We start from the raw sequence: 22,130 nt of genomic DNA, 5'->3' as shown, positions 1-22,130 counted from the left end.
CTCCTCTAAGTTCACTTTACCCTTATATATATTACTACATGTCTATTTTTCTTCCTATGTATTTGTGTATTGGACAAATGAAAAAATAAATAAAATAGAGGAATCTGGATTCGCTCAACAACTGCACAATTTAGTTAACAAGATGCAATGATTCACATAGCAACCATGACAAAAAAAAGAAGATAAAATTGGGTGCAACTTATGTAAGTGGCCCAAATCATAGTTACAAGTTGAGCACTAATTGCAGGCTCTGGTTCTCTATTTCTTCATTCAATTGTTTGCAGTAATGATTTCTCTGTCCCTCGACCCCTTGAATTTAATCTCAGCTTCTGAAGAGAAGAGAAGAATTTTATAATAATAATAATTTATTAGATTTGTATGCTGTCCCTCTCCGAAGACTCGGGGTGGCTCGAATAGAATAGAATAGAATAGAATAGAATTCTTTATTGGCCAAGTGTGATTGGACACCCAAGGAATTTGTCTTGGGCGCATATGCTCTCAGTGTACATAAAGGAAAAAGATACATTTGTCAAGAATCATGAGGTACAACACTTAATGATTATCATAAGGGTCAAATAAGCAACGAGGAAACAATATTAATAAAAATCTTAAGAATACAAGCAACAGGTTATAGTCATACAGTCATAAGTGGGAGGAAATGGGTGATAGGGAATGATGAGAAAAAACTAGTAGTGATAGTAGTGCAGACTTAGTAAACAGTTTGACAATGTTGAGTGAATTATTTAGCAGAGTGATGGCATTCAGGAAAAAACTGTTCTTGTGTCTAGTTGTCTTGGTGTGCAGTGCTCTTTAGCAGCGTTTTGAGGTTAGGAGTTAAAACAATTTATGCCAAGGATGCGAGGGGTCAGTAAATATTTCCACAGCCTCTTGTTTAGGCTCCAAGGCCCAACTCATTCCAAATAGCCTACCATTCTCTATAATTTCATTACTCCAATGGACTCTTAGGCCCATGTGGATTGGCCCTGTCTCAGTGAGTGATGGGTAGTGCTGTAGACACAGGCTCACATGGGAATGGCAGATCCTTCAGTTTCAGTGATTAGTTATTTTGGCCATCTGCTAATAGGTCAGCTTCAATCTTAATAAATCAGGGCATCCTGGATTTAGATTAGATTAGATTAGATTTATTGGATTTATATGCCGCCCCTCTCCGAAAACTCGGGGCGGCTCACAACAATAATAAAAAACAGTACACAATAACAAATCCAATGCCCCCCAATCTAATTACAATTTAAAATTAGTAATTTCATAAAACAATCCCAATATATATAAAAAACAGGCACACAGTCGATCAACAAAACAGCATGGGCAAGGGGGAGGTGTTTTAGTTCCCCCATGCCTGACGGCAGAGGTGGGTCTTAAGGACTTTACGAAAGGCAGAGAGGGTGGGGGCAATCCTAATCTCAGGGGGGAGCTGGTTCCAGAGGGTCGGGCCCCCCACAGAGAAGGCTCTTCCCCTGGGTCCCGCCAGACGACATTGTTTAGTCGACGGGACCCGGAGAAGGCCGACTCTGTGGGACCTAACCGGTCGCTGGGATTCGTGCGGCAGGAGGCGGTCCTGAAGATATTCTGGACCTCATGGAACCATAGGGCTGGCAGGGAGGTCTTTTAATCCAACCCCCTACCCTGAACAAGAGTCCTTAGACAAATGGTTGTCCAATTGTTTCCTGAAAACCTCCAGCGATGGAGAGCCCATAACTCCTCCTGGGAGGAAGCAAGCTGTTCATTGATTAATTGTTCTCACTGTCAGGAAATACCTCATTTCTCAACCAGCAAGGTGGTAATTTATAGTCCTAACTTTAAAATTAGGGGAAAACTAATTCTACATCTGCCTTTAGTGTAAATCAGTTGTTAGTTCATCCCTAACCCCTTATGACCCAACATCTAGGTGGGTTTGATTTTCTTTTCCCTGTTGTGTGAAAGTTTCCAAGATATGTTTTGATATTCTAAAATTCTAACACTCATAAAGGAGTTCTGAAGAGCCGGTTCAAATAACAGTTCGAGGAGAACATTTACTTTGTAGATTAAAGTAGGAGGAACTGATATTCCTTTAAACTTGAAATTTCTTCTGCTCTAGACCAAAACCAATAGAGAAGAATTTTGAATTATTCAAATTTCATTTGTGCTATTTTTTTTTCTTTACAAATGGCAAGGTTGCAGCAAAATCTGCTCTGTGAATTCATGCTGTTGCTCGTGGTGTGCAGTAATTTCGCCTTGTCTCCTTTCATTTTGCGTGGGGTGCAAGAATCCTGACCTCTGTCCCATCATTTCCTGCTTAAGCATTCTGGCAAAAAAAAGAAAAAAGATGGGGCAGATAAGAGACCAGAATTTTGTTTTTCAAAACTGGTGACAGACATAGCATGACATCAAAGAGCTTAATGGTTGTTTTTTTTTAATTGAGAAAGATACCATATCTACATTTCATTAACTGACTAGTTTGAAGATGCTCTGGCTCCAAAATAGCTTATTTAGATTTTTTTGACCTCTTGGAAATGTCCACTATTTATTATTTATTTATTTATTTATTTATTGGACTTTTATGCCGACCCTCTGCGAGAACTCGGGGCGGCTTACAATAAAACAATGTATAACATCTTAAATCCAATTAATTAAATATAATATCTAAAGAATCAAAAACCATAAAAATCAGTAATTCCCATTTGATCAACTTTCTCTCAATACGTTCATCGGCCAGGGGGCAAGAATCTAATGGCCCCAAGCCTGGCAGCATAAATGAGTCTTAAGACTCTTGCGAAAGGAGGGGGGGCAGTACAAATCTCCAGGGGGGAGCTGATTCCAGATGGCCGAGGCCCCCACAGAGAAGGCTCTTCCCCTAGGCCCTGCCTATATGATAGTAGTTATATAAGTATCACAAAATCTCTGGGAAGCCTGCTGATGATCATTATGCTCTAGAAATAACTTTAAAACAATCCTCTTGTATTAACCTGGGAAATGCATACCGGTAATAGCAAGAATTCCATAATGACAGAGTACAGAATAAAAAAGCTGGAAGGGACCTTAATACAGTGGTACCTCTACTTAAGAACTTAATTCGACCAGGTTCTTAAGTAGAAGCAATTTTTTTTCCATAGGAATCAATGTAAAAGCAAATAATGCGTGCAAACCCACTAGGAAAGAAATAAAAGCTCGGAATTTGGGTGGGAGGAGGAGGAGGCAGAGGAAGAGGAGGAGAGTCGCTGCTGAAGGACCCCAGAAAAGCCCGAGATGGCTGGGATTAAAGGAGGAATGGCAGGAAACTGGCTGGGCCTTCATGCCGCTCTCAAATTTCCTGGGAAATTTTTCTGGGCTTGGGTTCTTAAGTAGAAAATGGTTAAGAAGAGACAAAAAAAAATCTTGAACACCCAGTTCTTATCTAGAAAAGTTCTTAAGTAGAGGCGTTCTTAAGTAGAGGTACCACCACTGGAATTATTTTTCCTGCCCTACCAAAAGGAATGACTAGATTTGGAGGTGAAGATGGAGGCACCAAAAGCAGTAAGGATTGTACAACCACCAGCTTGGAACTAGTACATACCCACCCCCAACCTCTTACTTTCAATTGTGTCCCAACTCTCAGACTGGACAGTCCCTGCAGTTTTCTTAACAAGGTTTTTCAGAAGTGGTTTGTCATTGCCTACTTTCTAGGGCTGAGACTGAGTGGCCCACCGTTATCTAGCTCAGTGATTTTCAACCTTTTTTGAGCTGCGGCACATTTTTTACATTTACAAAATCCTGGGGCACACCACCAACCAAAATGATACTCTAAGACATTCTCCTCCCTTTTCCCATCCCTCTCCCCCGCCCATGGTAATGGACAGACAGATGGAATTGTCCTTGGGAGGCAAAACCCACAGCCACTCCGTCTTGTCAGTGTTGAGTTTGAGCTTGTTGACACCCATCCAGACCCCAAATGGCACATCACATCCACTGCTTCACTGACTGGACATGGGGTGGAGATGTATAACTGGGTATCATCAGCATACGGATGATACGTCACCCCATGCCCGTGGATGATCTCACCCAGCGGTTTCATGTAGATATTAAATAGCAGGGGGGAGAGGACCGACCCTGAGGCACCCCTCAAGGGATAGACCTACATAAAAGGTGCCAGGTTTTGACCTTCCTCATCAGCATTGTCAATTTTGAACAAGATCCGTACCTATCATGGTGTCTGCCAGGACTCATTGTTTAAGTGGCGTCTTATCTCCAAACCTAAGTATGACTGTGGTGCTCCTCGACAAAATATGCAACATATTGTGTCCAAATGTCCATCAAGAGCTTACACGGGCCCAATGTCTAATTTCTTTGAATATATAATGTCCTTGAATGGCTTGGTGGCCTGGATATTAACATTTGAACTACTGTAAGTCCATATAGTTGCTATATACCAGTGATGGCGAGCCTATGGCATGGGTGCCTTAACTCAGGTCCAACATGCATGTGTGTGCTGGCCAGCTGATTTTTGGCTTGCACAGAGGCTCTGGGAGGGCGTTTTTACTTTTTCCTGGCTCCAAGGAAGCCTCTAGAGCAGCAGTTCTCAACCTGGGGGTCGGGACCCTTTTGGGGGTCGAATGACCGTTTCACAGGGGTCACATAAGACCACGGGAAAAGACAAATTTTCCATGATGTTAGCAACTAACGCTTGTAGCCTTGGAACATTTATCCACGATTGACCTCTCCAGATTCCTAAGAGGTCAGTAAGGGGCGTGCATAAGTACACCAGCGTGCCTTCCGTCCCCTCTCCAATTGTCTCTCCTATATCTCCTATATCTTTTCTTCCATTCCTATATTTTTTCCTCTATCCTTCATTGACATATTTTATTCTTATATCTTCTATTCTTTCTGTGATATATTCTACTACGAGTACCGTATATTCTCTATAACTTTCATTGTGTATTGGACAATAAATAAACAAATAAATAAAATAAAATATTTTTACAATATGTGTTTACAGTGGGGATGTCCCTCTGACCTTCCTGCCAATCAGCTTAAAGCTCTCTTGGGAGAATTGGCGCTAGACTTATGGTTGGGGTTCACCACAACATGAGGAACTGTATTAAGGGGTCACGGCATTAGAAAGGTTGAGAACCACTGCTCTATAGCCTGGGGAAGGCAAAACACGAGCCTACTGGGCCCACCAGAAGTTGGGAAACAGGCCGTTTCCGGCCTCCAGAGGGCCTCCAGGGTATGGGGGAAGCTGTTTTCATCCTCCCCAGGCATTGAATTATTGGTAGGCACTTGCACATGCACGATAGTGCGCCCTCACACTCTTTCGGCACCCGAGGAAAAAAAGGTTCGCCGTCACTGCTATATACTAAATAAAATATAAAATTAGACAGTGTTAATATTTATTATTTAATGATTAGAATCGGAAATTAAGATGTCTTAATTGTTCCTGTTTACCAGTTGTGACTGATCTATAGGAAAATCTAAATTTCTCACCTTTCTGAGACTATAGATGAAATTTAAAAGCCTCTGATCACCTTTTAGATTGGCAGATTGGATATAGGGATATGATAATTACACTAGAGAGGATTTGGCCTATCTTCAGCTACATCAAAGGGTTTCTTTTCTCTGGCAGTTGAGAAACAATTAGTTATGTGAATATGACTGATAACAATGAGCTGTCACTGTTATCAAGTTTTTAAGGAATTAACCTTTGAGAATTGCTGCTTTACTCTTCAGGTTTTTGGTTTTTAAAAAAAATCAAAAGTAATACAGTGTTCCCTCACTTTTCGCGGGGCATGCGTTCCGAGACCGCCCGCGAAAGTCGAATTTCCGCGAAGTAGAGATGCGGAAGTAAATACACTATTTTTGGCTATGAACAGTATCCCAAGCCTTCCCTTAACACTTTAAACCCCTAAATTGCGATTTCCCGTTCCCTTAGCAACCATTTAGATTATTACTCACCATGTTTATTTATTAAAATTTATTAAAAAAATATTTATTAAAGGCGGACAAAAGTTTGGCGATGACATATGATGTCATCGGGCAGAAAAAACCGTGGTATAGGGCAGTGTTCCCTCTAATTTTTTGGGGGGGTGGGCGGAAAAGTATAGTGTCTGAGCGGCAGTCCCTTCGGGACTGGGCGGCACAGAAATATTAAATAAATAAATAAATGAATAAACAAACAAAGAAACAAACAAATAAATAAAAAACCCACCCTGTTTTGCCTCAGAGAATTTCAAAATAAAATACTGTACTGTGTGTCTAGAACAGTGAGCTCATAATAGGGCAACTCTATCAATATCAAAATGCCACTTAAATAGTTGAGCTAGTTTTAAACTAGATTTTGATTTTCTTTCTCTCTTCCTTACTCCCATTCTTTTTCTTTTTCTTTTCCTTCCTCTCTTTTTTCTCTCTGTTTCTCTCTCTTCCTCTCTCTCTCCTTCCCTCTCACTCTTTCCCTCTCGGCTTCTGGGCAGGTTTGAAAAACTCTGAGTTGATGATGATTTTTAAGTGAGCGATTGCTCACTGCTCAGCTTAGAGGGAACTATGGTATAGGGGGGGAAACCGCGAAGTACTTTTTAATTAATATTTTTGAAAAACCGTGGTATAGACTTTCCGCGACGTTTGAACCCGCGAAAATTGAGGGAACACTGTATTGTCAAACTAGCCCAATTTGGTGGGGGAAGGGGGAATCCATGTATTTTTAACGAAGTAGCCAAAAGTATAGATCATACTGATCTATCAAATTGCAATCTTTCTAGTCCCACCTCAACCAAACTGAAACAAAACAGATGCATTCATAAAACTGTTCTTACTCACACTTGAAACTCTGCACTTAGAACTTGGACTCAGTTCCCAAGCGGCTGCATTTTGATTATGTGACTAATGGGATGCGGCAATGACTGTGCTTTAAAAAAAAAAAAAAAAACTTCCCAAAGCATAGAAAGATTATTTTTAATGACAGCAGAGTAGGATGCTGTTTTCTTTTCAGCTCAGAAATTACCACCGGGAAAAAACAGATACTGGCAAATTTCAGTTAGAAAAAAACACACCTGTGCACCGTAAATTAGTTTCTGTTCAAAAAAAGAAATGGGAACATTTAATTCAGTAATGCAACGTACTATAGCTGACTTACAATTTCTCATTTTCTGTATTTTACATGCAAATTTATGTTTTGCATTTTTCTCCTCTATAAGGCCAGTTATTTATTTAGAATAGAATAGAATAGAATAGAATAGAATTTTTATTTGCCAAGTGTGATTGGACACACAAGGAATTTGTCTTGGTGCATATGCTCTCAACGTACATAAAATAAAATATACATTTGTCAAGAATCATGTGGCACAACACTCAATGATTGTCACAGGGGTCAAATAAGCAATGAAGAAGCAATATTAATAAAAATCTTAGGATATACGCAACAAGTTATTTGTTTGTTTGTTTGTTTGTTTGTTCGTTCGTTCATTCATTCATTCATTCATTCATTTATTTAAGCATGTATTAGAAGACAATAGGACAGTAGGACAGGGACGGTGGGTATAATGGTGTGCTTATGCGTGGCCTTTACAGACCTCTTAGAAAAGGGGAGAGGTCCACTGTAGACAATCTAAGATTGAAGTTTTTGGGGTTTGGGGTAGAAACCACAGAGTCAGGTAGTGCATTCCAGGCGTTGATCTCTTTATTGCTGAAGTCCTATTTTCTGCCCTCTAGTTTGGAGTGGTTTTGATTTAGTTTGTATCTATGATGTGCTTGTGTGTTGTTGTTTTTGACCCACACTGATAAAAATAAAAACAGGAAATAGAAATTATTACAAATCCAGCATACCAAATGCAGCAATGTGCATATTTGTCAATTTTTTAAAGGGCTCATTCCTCTAAGCCAGTGTTTTTCAACCAGTGTGCCATGGCACACTAGTGTGCCGCGAGACATGGTCAGGTGTGCCGCGAAGCTCAGAGAGAAAGAAAGCAAGAGAGAGAAAGAGCGAGAGAGAGAGAGAGAACAAGACAGAGAGAAAGAAAGCAAGAGAGAGAGAAAGAGAACAAGAGAAAGAAAGCAAGAGAGCGAGAGCAAGAGAGAGAAAGAAAGCAAGAGAGAGAGAAAGACATAGAGAGAGGTAGGGAGGGAGAGAGAAAGAGAGCAAAAAAGAGAGGAGGGAATGAAGAGAAAGAAAGAGGGATGAAGAGAGAGAAAGAAAGAGGAAGGAAGGGAGAGAAAGAGGGAGAGAGAAATAGAGCGAAAGGAAGATATTTTTTTTTGTCCAAACTTTTTTTAGCCCCCCCCCCCCGCCCCCGCCCCCCGCTCAATGTGCCCCAGGGTTTCGTAAATGTAAAAAATGTGCCGCGGCTCAAAAAAGATTGAAAATCACTGCTCTAAGCCAGTGTTTCCCAACCTTGGTATTTTGAAGACATCTGGACTTCCACTTCCAGAATTCCCCAGCCAGCAAATGCTTCTTCAAATCTTCAAGTTGCCAGCATTAGGAAACACTGCTCTAAGTGGACATAGGCCTTTTCAGTCTGCAATTTCCATTGCAGTACCACCAGTGCTCAATTTACAATCACAATTGAGACCCAAACTCATCTGGTTACGCGAAACATTTGTTAAGCCAATCACTGAAGCTGTTAAATTAGTAACAGGGTTGTGAAGTGAATCTGGCTTCCTCATTGAGTTTGCATGTCACAAGGTTGCGAAAGGGGATAACATGAATCCAGGACATTACAACCCATCATAAATATGACTCAGTTCCCAAGCATCTGGATTTCGATCATGTGACCATGGGAATACTGCAATATTTGTTAAGTGTGAAGAACTTTTGGGGGCCCTTGTAACTTTGAATGATTGCTAAATGAACTATTGTAAGTAGAGGACTACCTGTACTAATGGAAGTGGTGGTGGTGGTGGTTTTCTTTCATTAATGTTATTAATAACTACAATAGGAATTTCTTTATTAAGGCTACTATATATTAAGATAGAAACATAGAAACATAGAAGATTCATGGCAGAAAAAGACCTCATGGTCCATCTAGTCTGCCCTTATACTATTTCCTGTATTTTATCTTAGGATGGATATATGTTTATCACAGGCATGTTTAAATTCAGTTACTGTGGATTTACCAACCACATCTGCTGGAAGTTTGTTCCAAGCATCTACTACTCTTTCAGTACAATAATATTTTCTCATGTTGCTTTTGATCTTTCCCCCAACTAACTTCAGATTGTGTCCCCTTGTTCTTGTGTTCACTTTCCTTTTAAAAACACTTCCATTCTGAACCTTATTTAACCCTTTAACATATTTAAATGTTTCCATCATGTCCCCCCTTTTCCTTCTGTCCTCCAGACTATACAGATTGAGTTCATTAAGTCTTTCCTGATATGTTTTGTGCTTAAGACCTTCCACCATTCTTGTAGCCCGTTTTTGGACCCGTTCAATTTTGTCAATATCTTTTTGTAGGTGAGGTCTCCAGAACTGAACACAGTATTCCAAATGTAGTCTCACCAGAGCTCTATATAGCCGGATCACAATCTCTCTCTTCCTGCTTATTATACCTCTAGCTATGCAGCCAAGCATCCTACTTGCTTTTCCTATCACCCAACCACACTGTTCACCCATTTTGAGTGTCAGAAATCACTACCCCTAAATCCTTCTCTTCTGAAGTTTGTGCTAACACAGAACTGCCAATACAATACTCAGATTGATGATTCCTTTTCCCCAAGTGCATTATTTTACATTTGGAAACATTAAACTGCAGTTTCCATTGCTTTGACCATTCATCTAGTAAAGCTAAATCATTTACTATATTACAGACGCCTCCAGGAATATCAACCCTATTGCACACTTTAGAGTCATCGGCAAATAGGCAAACCTTCCCTACCAAACCTTCCCCTATGTCACTCACAAAGATATTAAAAAGAATAGGACCCAGAACAGACCCTTGTGGCACACCGCTTACAACCAGGCTCTGCTCAGAATACTCGCCATTAACAACAACTCTCTGATGTCTACGCTTCAGACAGCAGCAAATCCACTGAACTATCGAGGGATTAAGTCCAATCTTCACTAACTTATCTATCAGCTCTTTATGTGGAACCGTATCAAAGGCTTTGCTGAAGTCCAGATAAGCAATATCCACGGCACCACCTTGATCCAACACCTTTGTGACATAGTCAAAGAAATCAATGAGATTAGTCTGACATGATTTGCCTTCAATAAAGCCATGCTGATTTGGGTCCAATAAGTTATTGTTTTTTAGGTGCTGACCTATCCTCTTTTTGAGTAGAGTCTCCATCATTTTAATTACAACTGATGTCAAGCTAACTGGCCTGTAGTTACCAGCTTCTTCTCTACTGCCCTTCTTGTGGACAGGCACAACACTGGTCATTCTCCAATCCTCAGGAACATCTCCTGTTAACAGGGATTGGTTAAACAAATCAGTCAGGGGGGTAGCAAGGACAAATCTGAGTTCTTTAAGAACTCTGGGGTGGATGCCATCTGGACCCATTGCCTTATTTATCTTTAATCGTTCAAGTTCTTCTAAGAAATCGGCTTCTAAGATCACTGGAGCTGAATCTGTAAAGCTGGAAGCAATGCTATATCCATCTATAGTATTATATTGTAAGGTTTCTTTTGAGAAAACTAAACAGAAGTAGCTATTGAAATGGTCAGCAACCTCCTTATTCCCATCAATGTATGTTATTCCCGGTATTAAGCTTCGTGATGCTGCAGTTTTTCTTCTTCCTATCACTAATATATCTGAAGGTTTTATCCCCCTTCTTTACAGATTTGGCAATTTCTTCCTCTTTTGAAGCTTTAGCAGCATATATTATCTGTTTCGCCTCCTTCAGTCTCATTTTATTTACCTCTCTATCAGCTATACTTCCAGACTCTTTATACCTCTTATAGGCAGTTTTTTTTTCATTGACTATAGCCCTTACATCATTGCTAAACCATAGCGGTTTCTTCTTCCTTTTACCTTTAGCTATTTGCCTTAAATACAGTCCAGTGGCTTTTAAGGTGGCCTTTTTTTAATACAGTCCACTGGGTGCTCGCTCCTGCCATTTTATCCCTCCCTTTAATTCATTATTTAAATATTCCCCCATTGCATTAAAATTTGTTTATCTGAAATCCAATACTTTGGTTGCAGGATAGCATTGCTCACAGTGTTTACATCACATGTCTTTGAAGTAACACAGCAAGCTGCTCATGAGGAATGTAGAGTCTGGTTCAAAATTGCCAAGACAAGGATCCTATTAAGAATATTATGGGATGCTATGGAATATTACATGTTACATTCCAAAGTTACTGTGCATGTATGTACATTTGAGATGTGTCAAATGATATTAACCAATGAAAGAACCCAAATCCAACATGTTTGAACTATATAGAACAGTGATGACAAACCTTTTTGGTTCACATGCCAAAAGGGTGTATGTGCGTGTGCTAGCACATGCACACGTGCCCAAACCAATTCTCCCCCCTCACATATGCACCCTCCCTGCACTGTCCCTGCCCATGTGCACAATCCACCCCATCCCAGCGCATGTGCACAGGCCTTGCTGAAGCCTGGGATGGTAAAAAACGGCCAAACAGGCAAACCAGAAGTTAGGAAAAGCGGATATATAAGTCTAAGTACTGTTAATAAGAGCTTCCAGACAATGTTTTCATTCTTTATTATCATGGCTTCAAAATATAAAAATACAGGTCAATTTTAAAATTCTGGCAAAATAAGAGACCAAAGGCTGTGGTTGTTCTGATTTCTGGAATGATGGGAAAATGCAGAGAGAGTGGTAGGGAAGCTGAATTCTCCCCATAGGAAAGTCCCAGACCCACAGCTTCAGGGTTGACTCAGCAAGATGGGTCTACAGGGATGTCAAACCCAAGGCCCAAGGCCCATGGACCGGATCCATCTTGGGGGGGGGGGGGGGTTTAGAACTGGCTGGCAGGACCGGCCTGGAAATAGCAAAAGACTGGACCTCGGTACCTCTGGTAGAGAAAATAAGGAGTGGGGGTGGCCGCAGCCCTCTGTAACCCTTTTTCACCCTGGACATCTCTTGCAGCACTCTGGCAGCCAAGAGATGTCCAGTAGGCTGTCCAGGCAGAAAGCAGGGCACTGGGAGGGAGTCGTGCCCCATTTTGATTGCCAGAGGGCTTTCAAAACTAAAAACAAAACAAAAGGAAATTTTTTTTCCCTTTTGCATTTGAGTATGCAACAAGGGATAGGAAAGGAGAAAGGGAAAGACAAAGAAAAAGAAGAAAAGAAAGCAAGGAAGGAAAAGTAAGGAAAGGAGGGAAGGAAGAAAAATTAAAATGGAGGAAAGGAAAAAGAAGAAAAGGAAGGATATAATGAGTGAGTGAGGATCTCAGGTTAGTTGCTGCCTTAGCACTTGGCAACCACAAGTGCCCCTCTCCACAAGTCCAATATCACACCCACCATTACCACATGCACCCCAGACCAGTGTTCCCTCTAATTTTTTTGGGGGGTGGGCAGAAAGGTATAGTGTCTGAGCGGCAGTCCCTTTGGGACTGGGCGGCACAGAAATAATAAATAAATAAATAAATAAATAAATAAATAAATAAATAAATACTGTGTGTCTATAACAGTGAGTTCATAATAGGGCAACTCTATCAATATCAAAATGCCACTTAAATAGTTGAGCTAGTTTCAAACTAGATTTTGATTTTCTTTCTCTCTTCCTTCCTCTCTTTTTTCTATCTGTTTCTCTCTCTTCCTCTCTTTCTCCTTCCCTCTCACTCTTTCCCTCTCGGCTTCTGGGCAGGTTTGGAAAACTCTGAGTTGATGATGATTTTTAAGTGAGCGATTGCTCACTGCTCAGCTTAGAGGGAACTATGCCCCAGACCCTCCGAGCACAATCCTGATACAGTCCTCAATGAAATTGAGTCCGATGCCCCTGGTCTAGCATTATTTCAACTATTAAACCAGTTCAGTTTAAACAAATAGATAAACTTAAATAAAGTTTAAATAGAAATAGCTAGTTTGGTCCAGTTCTTAAAAATGCTAATCTAGAAACCAATAAATGGTGAGCCCTAGTTCCTCCTTAGGAATGAAAAACCACTTACCAGTAGATGGACTAATCACATTTTTTCAGCCTCACAGTGTTGTTTTCGGGAGAAGGAAGATTAGGTATGTTTACTGACTGATTTATAAAAATAATAAATGTGGGATTAAAAAATTCTAATAATAAATACAATGTAGTTGTACTGTCTTTTTCCATTCTTCTAACAAAGGTCTTGATCATTTTCAAATTCAAGTTTTGAGACATATATGCACAGCAAAGAACTTGCTGTGGCACACTATCATCCTATCCAGGCTATGCCAATCCTCTCCAATCTTGTTAAAAATGTATAGTTTTGTTTTTCTTCAATATGAGCATCGGTGCTCCCATATACAGCCTGCAAAACTCCAGATGAACTCCAGAAAAGCAACAACAAATTAATTTTTATATAGGGTGACCTCTGGGTGGCAGCCAAGGACTGTTTTTTAAAAAAATATACTGTGTACAGTACAGTATTTCCTTCTTGCTGCTCCCTAGTGGAACTCTGGAGCATTGCAGACAAAAAATGATTGCCCTCTTGTGACCATTCAATATTCTTGACTAAGTAATGAATAGATTAGAATCAAAGAAATTTCCATACTACTGCCAAGAAACTATGTCAATCTATGATTTATCAAAAGAAGTCAAACTCAACTGGAAGACTTTACTTCCCCCTGAGAGGTATAAGCAGTTTTAGTATTTTAGTAAAGAGAAGGACCAGGGGAGACATGATACCAGTTTTCCACTATTTGAGCAGTCAAGCTATTTTCCAAAGCACCCGACGTCAGACAAGGAGTAATGGATGAAAAGTTTGAAGGAGAGATTCAATCTAAAAATAAGGATACGTTTTCTGAGTGATAGCAATCAACTAATGAAATAGCTTGCCTTCAGAAGTTGTGAGCGCTTCACCATTGGAAGCTTTCAAGAGGAGAATGGACAGCCATCTGTCAGAAATGGTCTCTTACTTGGATGGAGGGTTGGATTAGATGACCTACAAGATCCCTTCCAACTCTTGTGTATGATGTTATCTCACCGGATGATATGAGGAAGTTGGAGGGGGAAGGATAAGGAACGGAAAGCACATAACAGAAGAAGCACCCGGACGCTTTTTTGTGTTACACATACAGTTTTTTTTAAAGTGTAATTAAAAACTCCTCACGATGCTCTTTCATTTCTTCCGTTTCCTCATTTCCGGCACTGTGTCGCCTTCTTTGGAAGGAAGACATCTTATTTTCCCACGCTACCTTACAGTATTAAGCCACCGGCTATAAATAAACATCTAAGCGTATGTGAACACACGTGCAGTTCCTCCTGGGGCGGAGATTTCCCCCCAACAGACATACACTCTTTAAAGAGCCGAGGTCGCTCCGCCTCCCCCACTTGCGTCTAAGAAGGAAGCGGAAGTGACGTCCTGTATTTTAGTACTTAGTGGAGAGCCGGAAAGAGGGAGGGTTAAAGGCTCGGGCCCGGGAGCCGGAGGGAGCCGCAGAGCAGCTGCTACTGTCTCCGCCGTCGCTGCCCGGACCCTCCAGGTACGTGATGGAGTTTTTATTAATATAAAAAAAGTTGCGCGCATGCGCGAGAAGCCCCCCTTCTCCCTTTCTCCCCTCGTGACGGGGCCGTTGGTTGCTATAGAGACAGGAGTTCGGTGCGGGGGGGGGAAGGAGCGTGGAGAGCCGGCCGCCGTCGCCGCCGCCGAGGAAAGGTGGGAGTGCGGCCGTTCCGCGCCCGCGAAGAGATGCGAAGCTGCGGAGCGCCGCAGCTGGCGGTCCAACGGGGCTGCCATGCCGAAGAGGGGCAAGGTCTTCTCCCGCGGGTGCGAGGGAAGGGCAGAGTTTGTCCCGGCGGCTTGCCTGTCCGAAACACGGACTCGGGTGAGGAGCGCGGGCGGCTTGCCCTGCTTGTGGCCTGGGACTCGGAGGAAGAGGGAGGTCCGTTTTCACTGCGCACGATGGTCGCGGGGGAGGGGAGTTTCTCCCATGGGTGTCGCCTGGGGAAGTTAGAGAGGAGGGGATGGGTATTTTGGGGGTGGGGGTTGCAAAGAAGGGGAGGGGTAGCAGATTAACAAAGTCGGAAGGGACCTTGTAGGTCTAGTCCAACACCCTCTCCCTGCCAAGCAGAAGATCCTACATTTGCCTCTACCTAGGATCGAACTCACACCCTCCTGATTTGCAAGGCAAGAGCTCCACCTCTAAGTCACAGTAGCTGGGTCTTTCCTTATGCTGCTTCCTCCACCCCCCATCCCCCATTTTATATTGTACACTTTATGTTGCTTATACAGTGGTACCTCTACTTAAGAACTTTTCTAGATAAGAACCAGGTGTTCAAGATTTTTTTGCCTCTTCTCAAGAACCATTTTCTACTTAAGAACCCGAGACTGGAAACATTTCCCCAGAAATTTGAGAGTGGCAGGAAGGCCTGGCCAGTTTCCTGTCATTCCCCCTTTAATCCCAGCCATCTCCGGCTTAGATAGATAGATAGTAAATGGGCTGCCAGAGGAGCCTTTCGGTGGCACTTAAGGAGGCTTTGGCAGTCCAGAGTGAACGGAGCGTTTTGTTTTATCTGGGTGATTGGAGAGGGAATAAACCACTTTGCTGTGGTGACTCCCTCACACTGCCTCCCATACATCTGGCAAGAGATTACCTCCCTGAGCATTATTTGCTTTTACATTGATTCCTATGGGAAAATTTGCTTCTACTTAAGAACTTTTGTACTTAAGGACCTGGTCACAGAACAAATTAAGTTCTTAAGTAGAGGTACCACTGTATACTGTTTTTATTGTTGTACGCCACCCAGAGTCCATTCTGGAGATGGGCGGCTTATAAAATCCAGGAAAATTGAATTGAAATTGAATTGAATTGAATTATTTGTTCTTTTAAAATTCGGGTGAAGCAGCAGCCTGGCCCCAGTGGGGTGGTGAGTTGAAGTGCCTTCTGACACCTGGGTTGGTTGATCAATCGATTGACCTACCAGCTTCACTGGTGGTGGTGAGAAAGTCTTGGGTATGTCATACCCCAAAATTCTCTTTTCTTGCCTTCCTTTTGATAAGACACCTTATAAATGTTCATGTGACATTTCTCCACCAAGAATGAATGGGCTTTGCAGTGAGGTTCGCCTCCTCCTCCTCTCTTAATTTCTGCTGCTGTCTTTTAATCAAATTGCTGTTTTTTGTTTTGTGGCAGGGTTAGGAATGGATGGCAGTTGCATGTTTGTCTTGAGAGCACCAGGTTGAGGAAGGCGGTGAACTGAAAGAGAGCTTGGATACAGCAGTATTGCACAAAGGGCAAAATGAAGAGGTGGTGCAGTTTGCAGGAACCTGTTTGAATATTCTATGAGCTGCTTTTCCATTTAGTACAGTGATTTGCATCCCAGATACTGCTTACCTTGACTCTAAATGGCGTATTTCCATCTCTTTCCCAATAGTGTAGAAGATTTTTCAGTAGTCCCTCCAGAAGATTTGAAAAAAATATTGTTCTTTCATTTTATTAGTTGTTTATATGGGCTACCTGAATCGTTTGGTTGAAGTGTGAGAGAGTCTGCCTAGCTATGCTTCAACACAATTTCATTCTTCCTCCCTTGGTGTTTCTTTCTATCTTGTTTTTTTTTTTGTTAGTTTCCAGTCATGAGATCATGAGGTAAAAAGATACCCAAAATTGAGATTATTCTTATAGTTTAATAAAAGTTTGTTTTTTGGGGTGGGGAATTTTTGTAGCTTCCCTTTGCTTTCATCAATATTACAGTCTTTATTAAGAATATACAGGTAGTCCTTGGCTTACAACCTTTTGTTTACTGACTGGAAGTTACACAAGCACTGAAAAAAGTGATTTATGACCATTTTTCACACTTAGAAGCATTGCAGCATCCCCATGGTCACATGATCAACCTTCAGATGCTAGGCAACTGACTCACATTTATGAGGGTTGCAGTATCCAGGGATCATGTGATCACCTTTTGCAACCTTCTGACAAGTAAAGTCAATTGGGAAGCCAGATTCACTTAACAATTGTATCACTAATTTAAGAACTGTAGTAATTCACTTAATATGGGAAGAAAGATCATAAAATGGACAAAACCTAACTGTCTCACTTAGCAGCAGAAAGTTTGGGCTCAGTTGTGGTCATAAATTGATGACTACTTATATTTTTAACATTGGTTGTGGTTTGCTCTGGTCTGGAATCCTTTTGAAGAATCTGTGTGCTCATAGAAAATCTGTGTGCAAACATACGTACCCATGTGTTTGTGGACACATGTAACAGTCAACATTTCGTATTTTTTGCAGGGTGGGAGAGATGGCAGAAATCAGTGACCTTGACCGCCAGATTGAACAACTGCGGCGCTGTGAACTCATCAAGGAGAGTGAGGTCAAAGCCCTCTGTGCAAAAGCCAGGCAAGTGTTTGTACACTTTGGAACAGTAACTGCATTTATATGACAGCATGCAGCTGATGATGTGAAAGGCAATTCCATATGACCCGTCTCCCTTTTCCTTCCAACAGAGAGATCTTGGTGGAAGAAAGTAATGTCCAGAGAGTAGATTCCCCAGTGACAGTGAGTAAGGGTTTGTGGGTAGAGGATGCTTCATTATACCTTAGATTGGTGTGATGACATCAGCAGTCAGGCAAACTTTAATTTTTTTTCATCCTTGATGCATTTTACCTAGGTTTGCGGGGATATCCATGGGCAGTTTTATGACCTTAAGGAGCTGTTCAGGGTAAGTGCTGAAACCCACTCGTTCCATGCTGCCTTCTGCTGTTTTTTGCTTTCGTTCTGTACATTCCTTAATTTTATGTGTAACCTTTTCTTGTGCTCTGTGTCTTCATGCATCAGGTGGGTGGTGATGTACCTGAGACCAACTATCTTTTCATGGGAGACTTCGTTGACCGAGGCTTCTACAGTGTGGAAACATTCTTGCTACTGCTTGCACTCAAAGTAAGGAAAGCACTGATAAGTCATCATTGATCCCCCCCCCCCCGTCTTTCCTATTTAAAAGTCAGCATGTGCTGTCAGTGATGCCAGTTTGACTAATACTTTTTGAAATCTGAAGGCTAAGCTAAATAAATCCCCCTTTTTTTACAGGTCCGTTACCCGGACAGAATCACCCTTATCCGTGGCAATCACGAAAGCAGGCAGATCACCCAGGTATATGGGTTTTATGATGAGTGCTTGAGAAAATATGGCTCTGTCACTGTGTGGCGCTATTGCACTGAGATTTTTGACTACCTCAGCCTCTCTGCCATTATTGATGGCAAGGTGAGTATGCAAGTATAATTCTTAACTCATTATGAATTATGGATCCGAAGGAGATTGGATTCTGATTTGAAGGACTGTCTGAAAAATTGGGCGGGAGGGGGGGGGCACGGTCAGACGACAACAGATAGATAGATAGAGAGAGAGAGAGAGAGAGAAAGAAAGAGAAAGAAAGAAAGAAAGAATTCTTTAATGGCCAAGTGTGATTGGACACAGAAGAAATTTGTTTGGTGCATATGCTCTCAATGTACATAAAGGAAAAGATATGGATCATTTGTCAAGAATCATTTATTGAATTTATATGCTGATTAAAACGTATTATTTTACTTTCCAAAACATGTATTTATGGGATAATCACTGGTGGCATGGGCCCAATTCAAAATAAATGTTTTCTCTTAATTCAAATCCAGCACTTGATTGTTTTTAATCAAATGCATAACTGAATATCAGAGACTATAAAGGGGTGGGAGGCACATAGTGATTATGTCTTTAGCACAGTGGTTCTCAACCTTTCTAATGTTGTGACCCCTTAATACAGTTCTTCATGTTGTGGTAACCCACAACCATAAGTCTAGCCCCAATCGTCCCAACAGAGCTTTAAGCTGATTGGCAGGAAGGTCAGAGAGACACCCCCACTATAAATGCCTGATTGGTTGGATTGTTAAAATACGTTCTAAGGTGCCAGAATAGAAGGTTTAGTTCCTAACACCTTAGGCGACCCCTGTGAAACGGTCGTTCGACCCCCAAAGTGGTCCAGACCCCCAGGTTGAAAGGATGTTTTAAGATAAGGTGATCACAGAAAAACACTGTTTAAAGATGGAGGGAGTTTCATGATGTATATTGTTTAAGTGTTGTCTTTTCTATTCAGATTTTCTGTGTCCATGGTGGCTTATCCCCATCTATCCAGACGTTGGATCAGATCCGAACAATAGATCGCAAACAAGAGGTTCCTCATGACGGCCCCATGTGTGATCTTCTATGGTCTGACCCTGAAGGTACAACTATGAGTCTCCCTTTTTCTGTGTGCCTGAGTATTATCTTGACAGTAGATAGTAGTAGCTGACGTTGCCTACAGGTTTGGTGGAATCTGATAGGAATAGGACATGCCAAAAGTAGTGTTGAAGAGTATTGTGCCTGTAATTCTTGACTCAAAATTACACTAGGAGCAAAAGAGCTAGTTGGTGTTACTGCAGACCCTGATGAGGCTGAAATACCTGTTCTTTACAAGAAGTTGAAGAGAGACCGCAGTAGATTATATTCCAAGCACATTGCAATGAAGGTAAATCATGCCCAAATCCTGTCCAACTCTAGGGTCCAGTGGTTGTCACCGTTTCTTGGTCAAGGAAACCACTGTTGCTTTAAGACAGTTTCTGTGGTCATGGGGCCAGCATGACTATATGCCGAGATGCACAAAACTCCGTTAGCTTCCCACCAAAAGGGAAGCATTTGAAGGCTTTCAAACTGCTAGGTTTGCAGGAGTTGGGGCAGGAATGGGAGTTCACCCCATCACGTGTGCTCAGGGCCCAAACCCGGGCTGTCAGCTTTCCAGCTGACAAGCTCAGCATCTATAACTGCTGAGCCATTGTGCCCTTACATTGCGGAAGACATGTATAATAAACCTTGCATGGATTTGCAGTCATCAGCAAATCAGATAAATGGTAAAACTCTTTTTAAAGTCTTCCACTAAAGATAGATTATTTTCATATTCCATTTCTTTCCTACTCATAGAATTACTGTTTCAGAAGATTTTTAAAAGGAAAAAGATACTATCTTTTATGGTGGAATTTACGGGTGATGGTGTGAGGGGTTCTACAGTGTCTCTTTCTTAGCTGTTTGGCTTTCTTCAAGCCCAGATGTTTCCTTTTCCTAGCATTTGCCTGCCATTTGGTTTCCCTTGTGTTGACATTCTCCTCTTTTGCTATTCTAGACACCACAGGCTGGGGGGTCAGTCCTCGAGGTGCTGGCTATTTATTTGGCAGCGACGTGGTGGCACAGTTCAACGCAGCAAATGATATTGACATGATTTGCCGGGCACATCAGCTGGTCATGGAGGGATACAAATGGCATTTCAACGAGACAGTTCTTACAGTGTGGTCAGCCCCCAACTATTGCTACCGGTGAGAAACTGCAAGGATATGCCTGGGAATAGGAAGAACTGTGGGATGGGGAGATGGAAATCAGCCGAGGGTATTGTCCAGGGATGTGTGGAATTGATGATCCCTGAAGCACACAAATTTGACCCCTTTTCTCTCTTCCAACCACAGCTGTGGGAATGTTGCAGCCATCTTGGAACTGGATGAACACCTTCAAAAGGAATTTATCATCTTTGAGGCAGCCCCTCAAGAAACCCGCGGCATCCCATCTAAGAAGCCTGTTGCGGACTACTTCCTGTGAATGCTGCTCCTCCCAATTCCCCCTTGTGCACCTTCTGTTTCCTACTCTGGATGGAGTGGTCAGCTTCTCTTTCAGCCTTGGCAGGGGTTCAGCTCTCTTCTTTCTTTCTCTCCCTTATCCTGGCCCTTGTCCAATAAATCCTCAGTTCTGGACCCCTTAGACTGAATTAGCCATCTTTTCCCAACATTGCTGATTCATGGGCAATCCCTAAGATTGCCATATATTTTTCCTCCCTGAGAAAAACAACAACAACAATGCTTTTTAGGATTTCTGCCTGTGGAAAACCCTGGAACTTTGTCAGCTCTTTCCATGAAAAGAAATATCAGCCCAGGAACAAGTTGTAGTTCTTTTAAAGATCTCCAGTTTTGTAGAAGTCACTGAGTGATTTCTTGAGCAACTCTTGGTGGGGCTTTTCTACTCATGAAGCAGCATTGTCCAAGCTGGTGCCCTCCAAATGTATTTGCCTAAGGCTCCTATCATCCTAGCCAACTTCCGCCATTCAGAATTAGGTGGTGGGAATTGTAGGATAATCAAGTCTGGAGGACACTAATTTAGAGAAGGCTGTTCTAGAAGAACTGGAAATTATTGCTTAGAGAATATATATGTTACAAAGAACTGGATTCAGAAGGAGAAGCCAGATTGATCAAAGAAGATCTGATCTTGTTAGGGGAGCTAATTATCTGGACTAATTCCACCCAATCCCGCTGTGTTGCTTAGATGATGCTTTTTTTCTTTTTTCTCTTGTCAGCTCATTTTGGAACTCTATGGTTTTGGTGCCACGCTGAAAGATTTAAGCAAAGAACAGGAAGTGCTTCAAATTTTTCCTTTTTTTAGGTTGCTGGAAGACCTACAGTGTTGAGGGTTTTTGGCACTTCAGTCTGTAATTTGCTTCAGTTATATGGAATTGATTGAGCTAACACGAAGTCTGTGTGCCATCGTTCCCGATTCCCACTCTGCTCCGTAAAAAACTATATGGCCAGTGGAAGACAAGACTGTCCCCAGCGTACTATACCAAAAAATCCTGATCTTGCAAAAAAAAATAATATTTTTTTTGTAGTCATGGGGGTGGTTGGGTGTTCCAAATGCCCTCTGGAATACATTCAGCTTTGGATTTATTACATCTTTTGTTGGCAGATCTGGTTCTGTTACTTCTTTTCCTCCCTGACTATGGAGATTGGGACCACATCATGCTAATGAATATGACCAATGGGACGTGTTTTCTCTTTTCTCTCTCTCTCTCTCTCATCTTCTGCCCCTGTGGGGATGAGGTAGCTACACCTTTAATTCCCCAGGCTGACATCTTCCCCTTCCCTTTATTCCTGTGAAGGAATGTGCAGTCCAGGTATCTATTTAGAGTTAGAAGGGGGAAATCCTGCCGTCTCCCATGATCTGTCTCTTGCTCTAATTTTGTTTCAATTTTGTTTTAACTATTTACAACTTTTTAGATAAAAAAATATAATAAAAGTTTAAGAAAAATTGA

At 41.7% G+C, this 22,130-nt stretch overlaps 1 protein-coding gene and 1 long non-coding RNA gene across 3 annotated transcripts; one reads left to right on the top strand and one right to left on the bottom strand.

Moving 5' to 3' along the window:
• Positions 1-429: 429 nt before the first annotated feature.
• On the bottom strand, positions 430-14,050 carry LOC139154477 (uncharacterized). Its single transcript, XR_011556913.1, has 2 exons — positions 13,897-14,050; positions 430-2,302 (listed from the first exon to the last, which is right to left on the bottom strand). It is a non-coding gene; the product is annotated as an uncharacterized lncRNA (long non-coding RNA).
• A 177-nt stretch (positions 14,051-14,227) lies between these two features.
• Positions 14,228-22,130, top strand: PPP4C (protein phosphatase 4 catalytic subunit). Of its 2 annotated transcripts, none has more exons than XM_070729112.1 (9): positions 14,228-14,543; positions 17,291-17,398; positions 17,506-17,557; positions 17,670-17,720; positions 17,837-17,938; positions 18,086-18,259; positions 19,125-19,251; positions 20,184-20,373; positions 20,521-22,130. In XM_070729112.1, the coding sequence occupies exons 2-9, from the start codon at positions 17,301-17,303 to the stop codon at positions 20,648-20,650; spliced, it is 924 nt and encodes a 307-aa protein (XP_070585213.1). In that variant the 5' UTR covers positions 14,228-14,543; positions 17,291-17,300; the 3' UTR covers positions 20,651-22,130. The 2 variants fall into 2 exon arrangements, with proteins under 2 accessions (XP_070585213.1, XP_070585214.1); XM_070729113.1 differs by lacking the exon at positions 14,228-14,543 and adding an exon at positions 14,670-14,885.

Source organism: Erythrolamprus reginae, chromosome Z (assembly GCF_031021105.1).
Source record: "Erythrolamprus reginae isolate rEryReg1 chromosome Z, rEryReg1.hap1, whole genome shotgun sequence".
NCBI lineage: Eukaryota > Metazoa > Chordata > Lepidosauria > Squamata > Dipsadidae > Erythrolamprus > Erythrolamprus reginae.
Note: the sequence above shows the minus strand (reverse complement) of the source record. Positions and strands in the feature narration are given on the sequence as shown.

Bases quoted from the DNA above. Each gene is read 5' to 3' on its own strand.
- PPP4C (XM_070729112.1), top strand. From the start codon at position 17,301: ATGGCAGAAATCAGTGACCTTGACCGCCAGATTGAACAACTGCGGCGC. The intron at 19,252-20,183 runs GTACAACTATGA...TTGCTATTCTAG, and splicing joins TCTATGGTCTGACCCTGAAG to ACACCACAGGCTGGGGGGTC. The intron at 20,374-20,520 runs GTGAGAAACTGC...TTCCAACCACAG, and splicing joins GCCCCCAACTATTGCTACCG to CTGTGGGAATGTTGCAGCCA.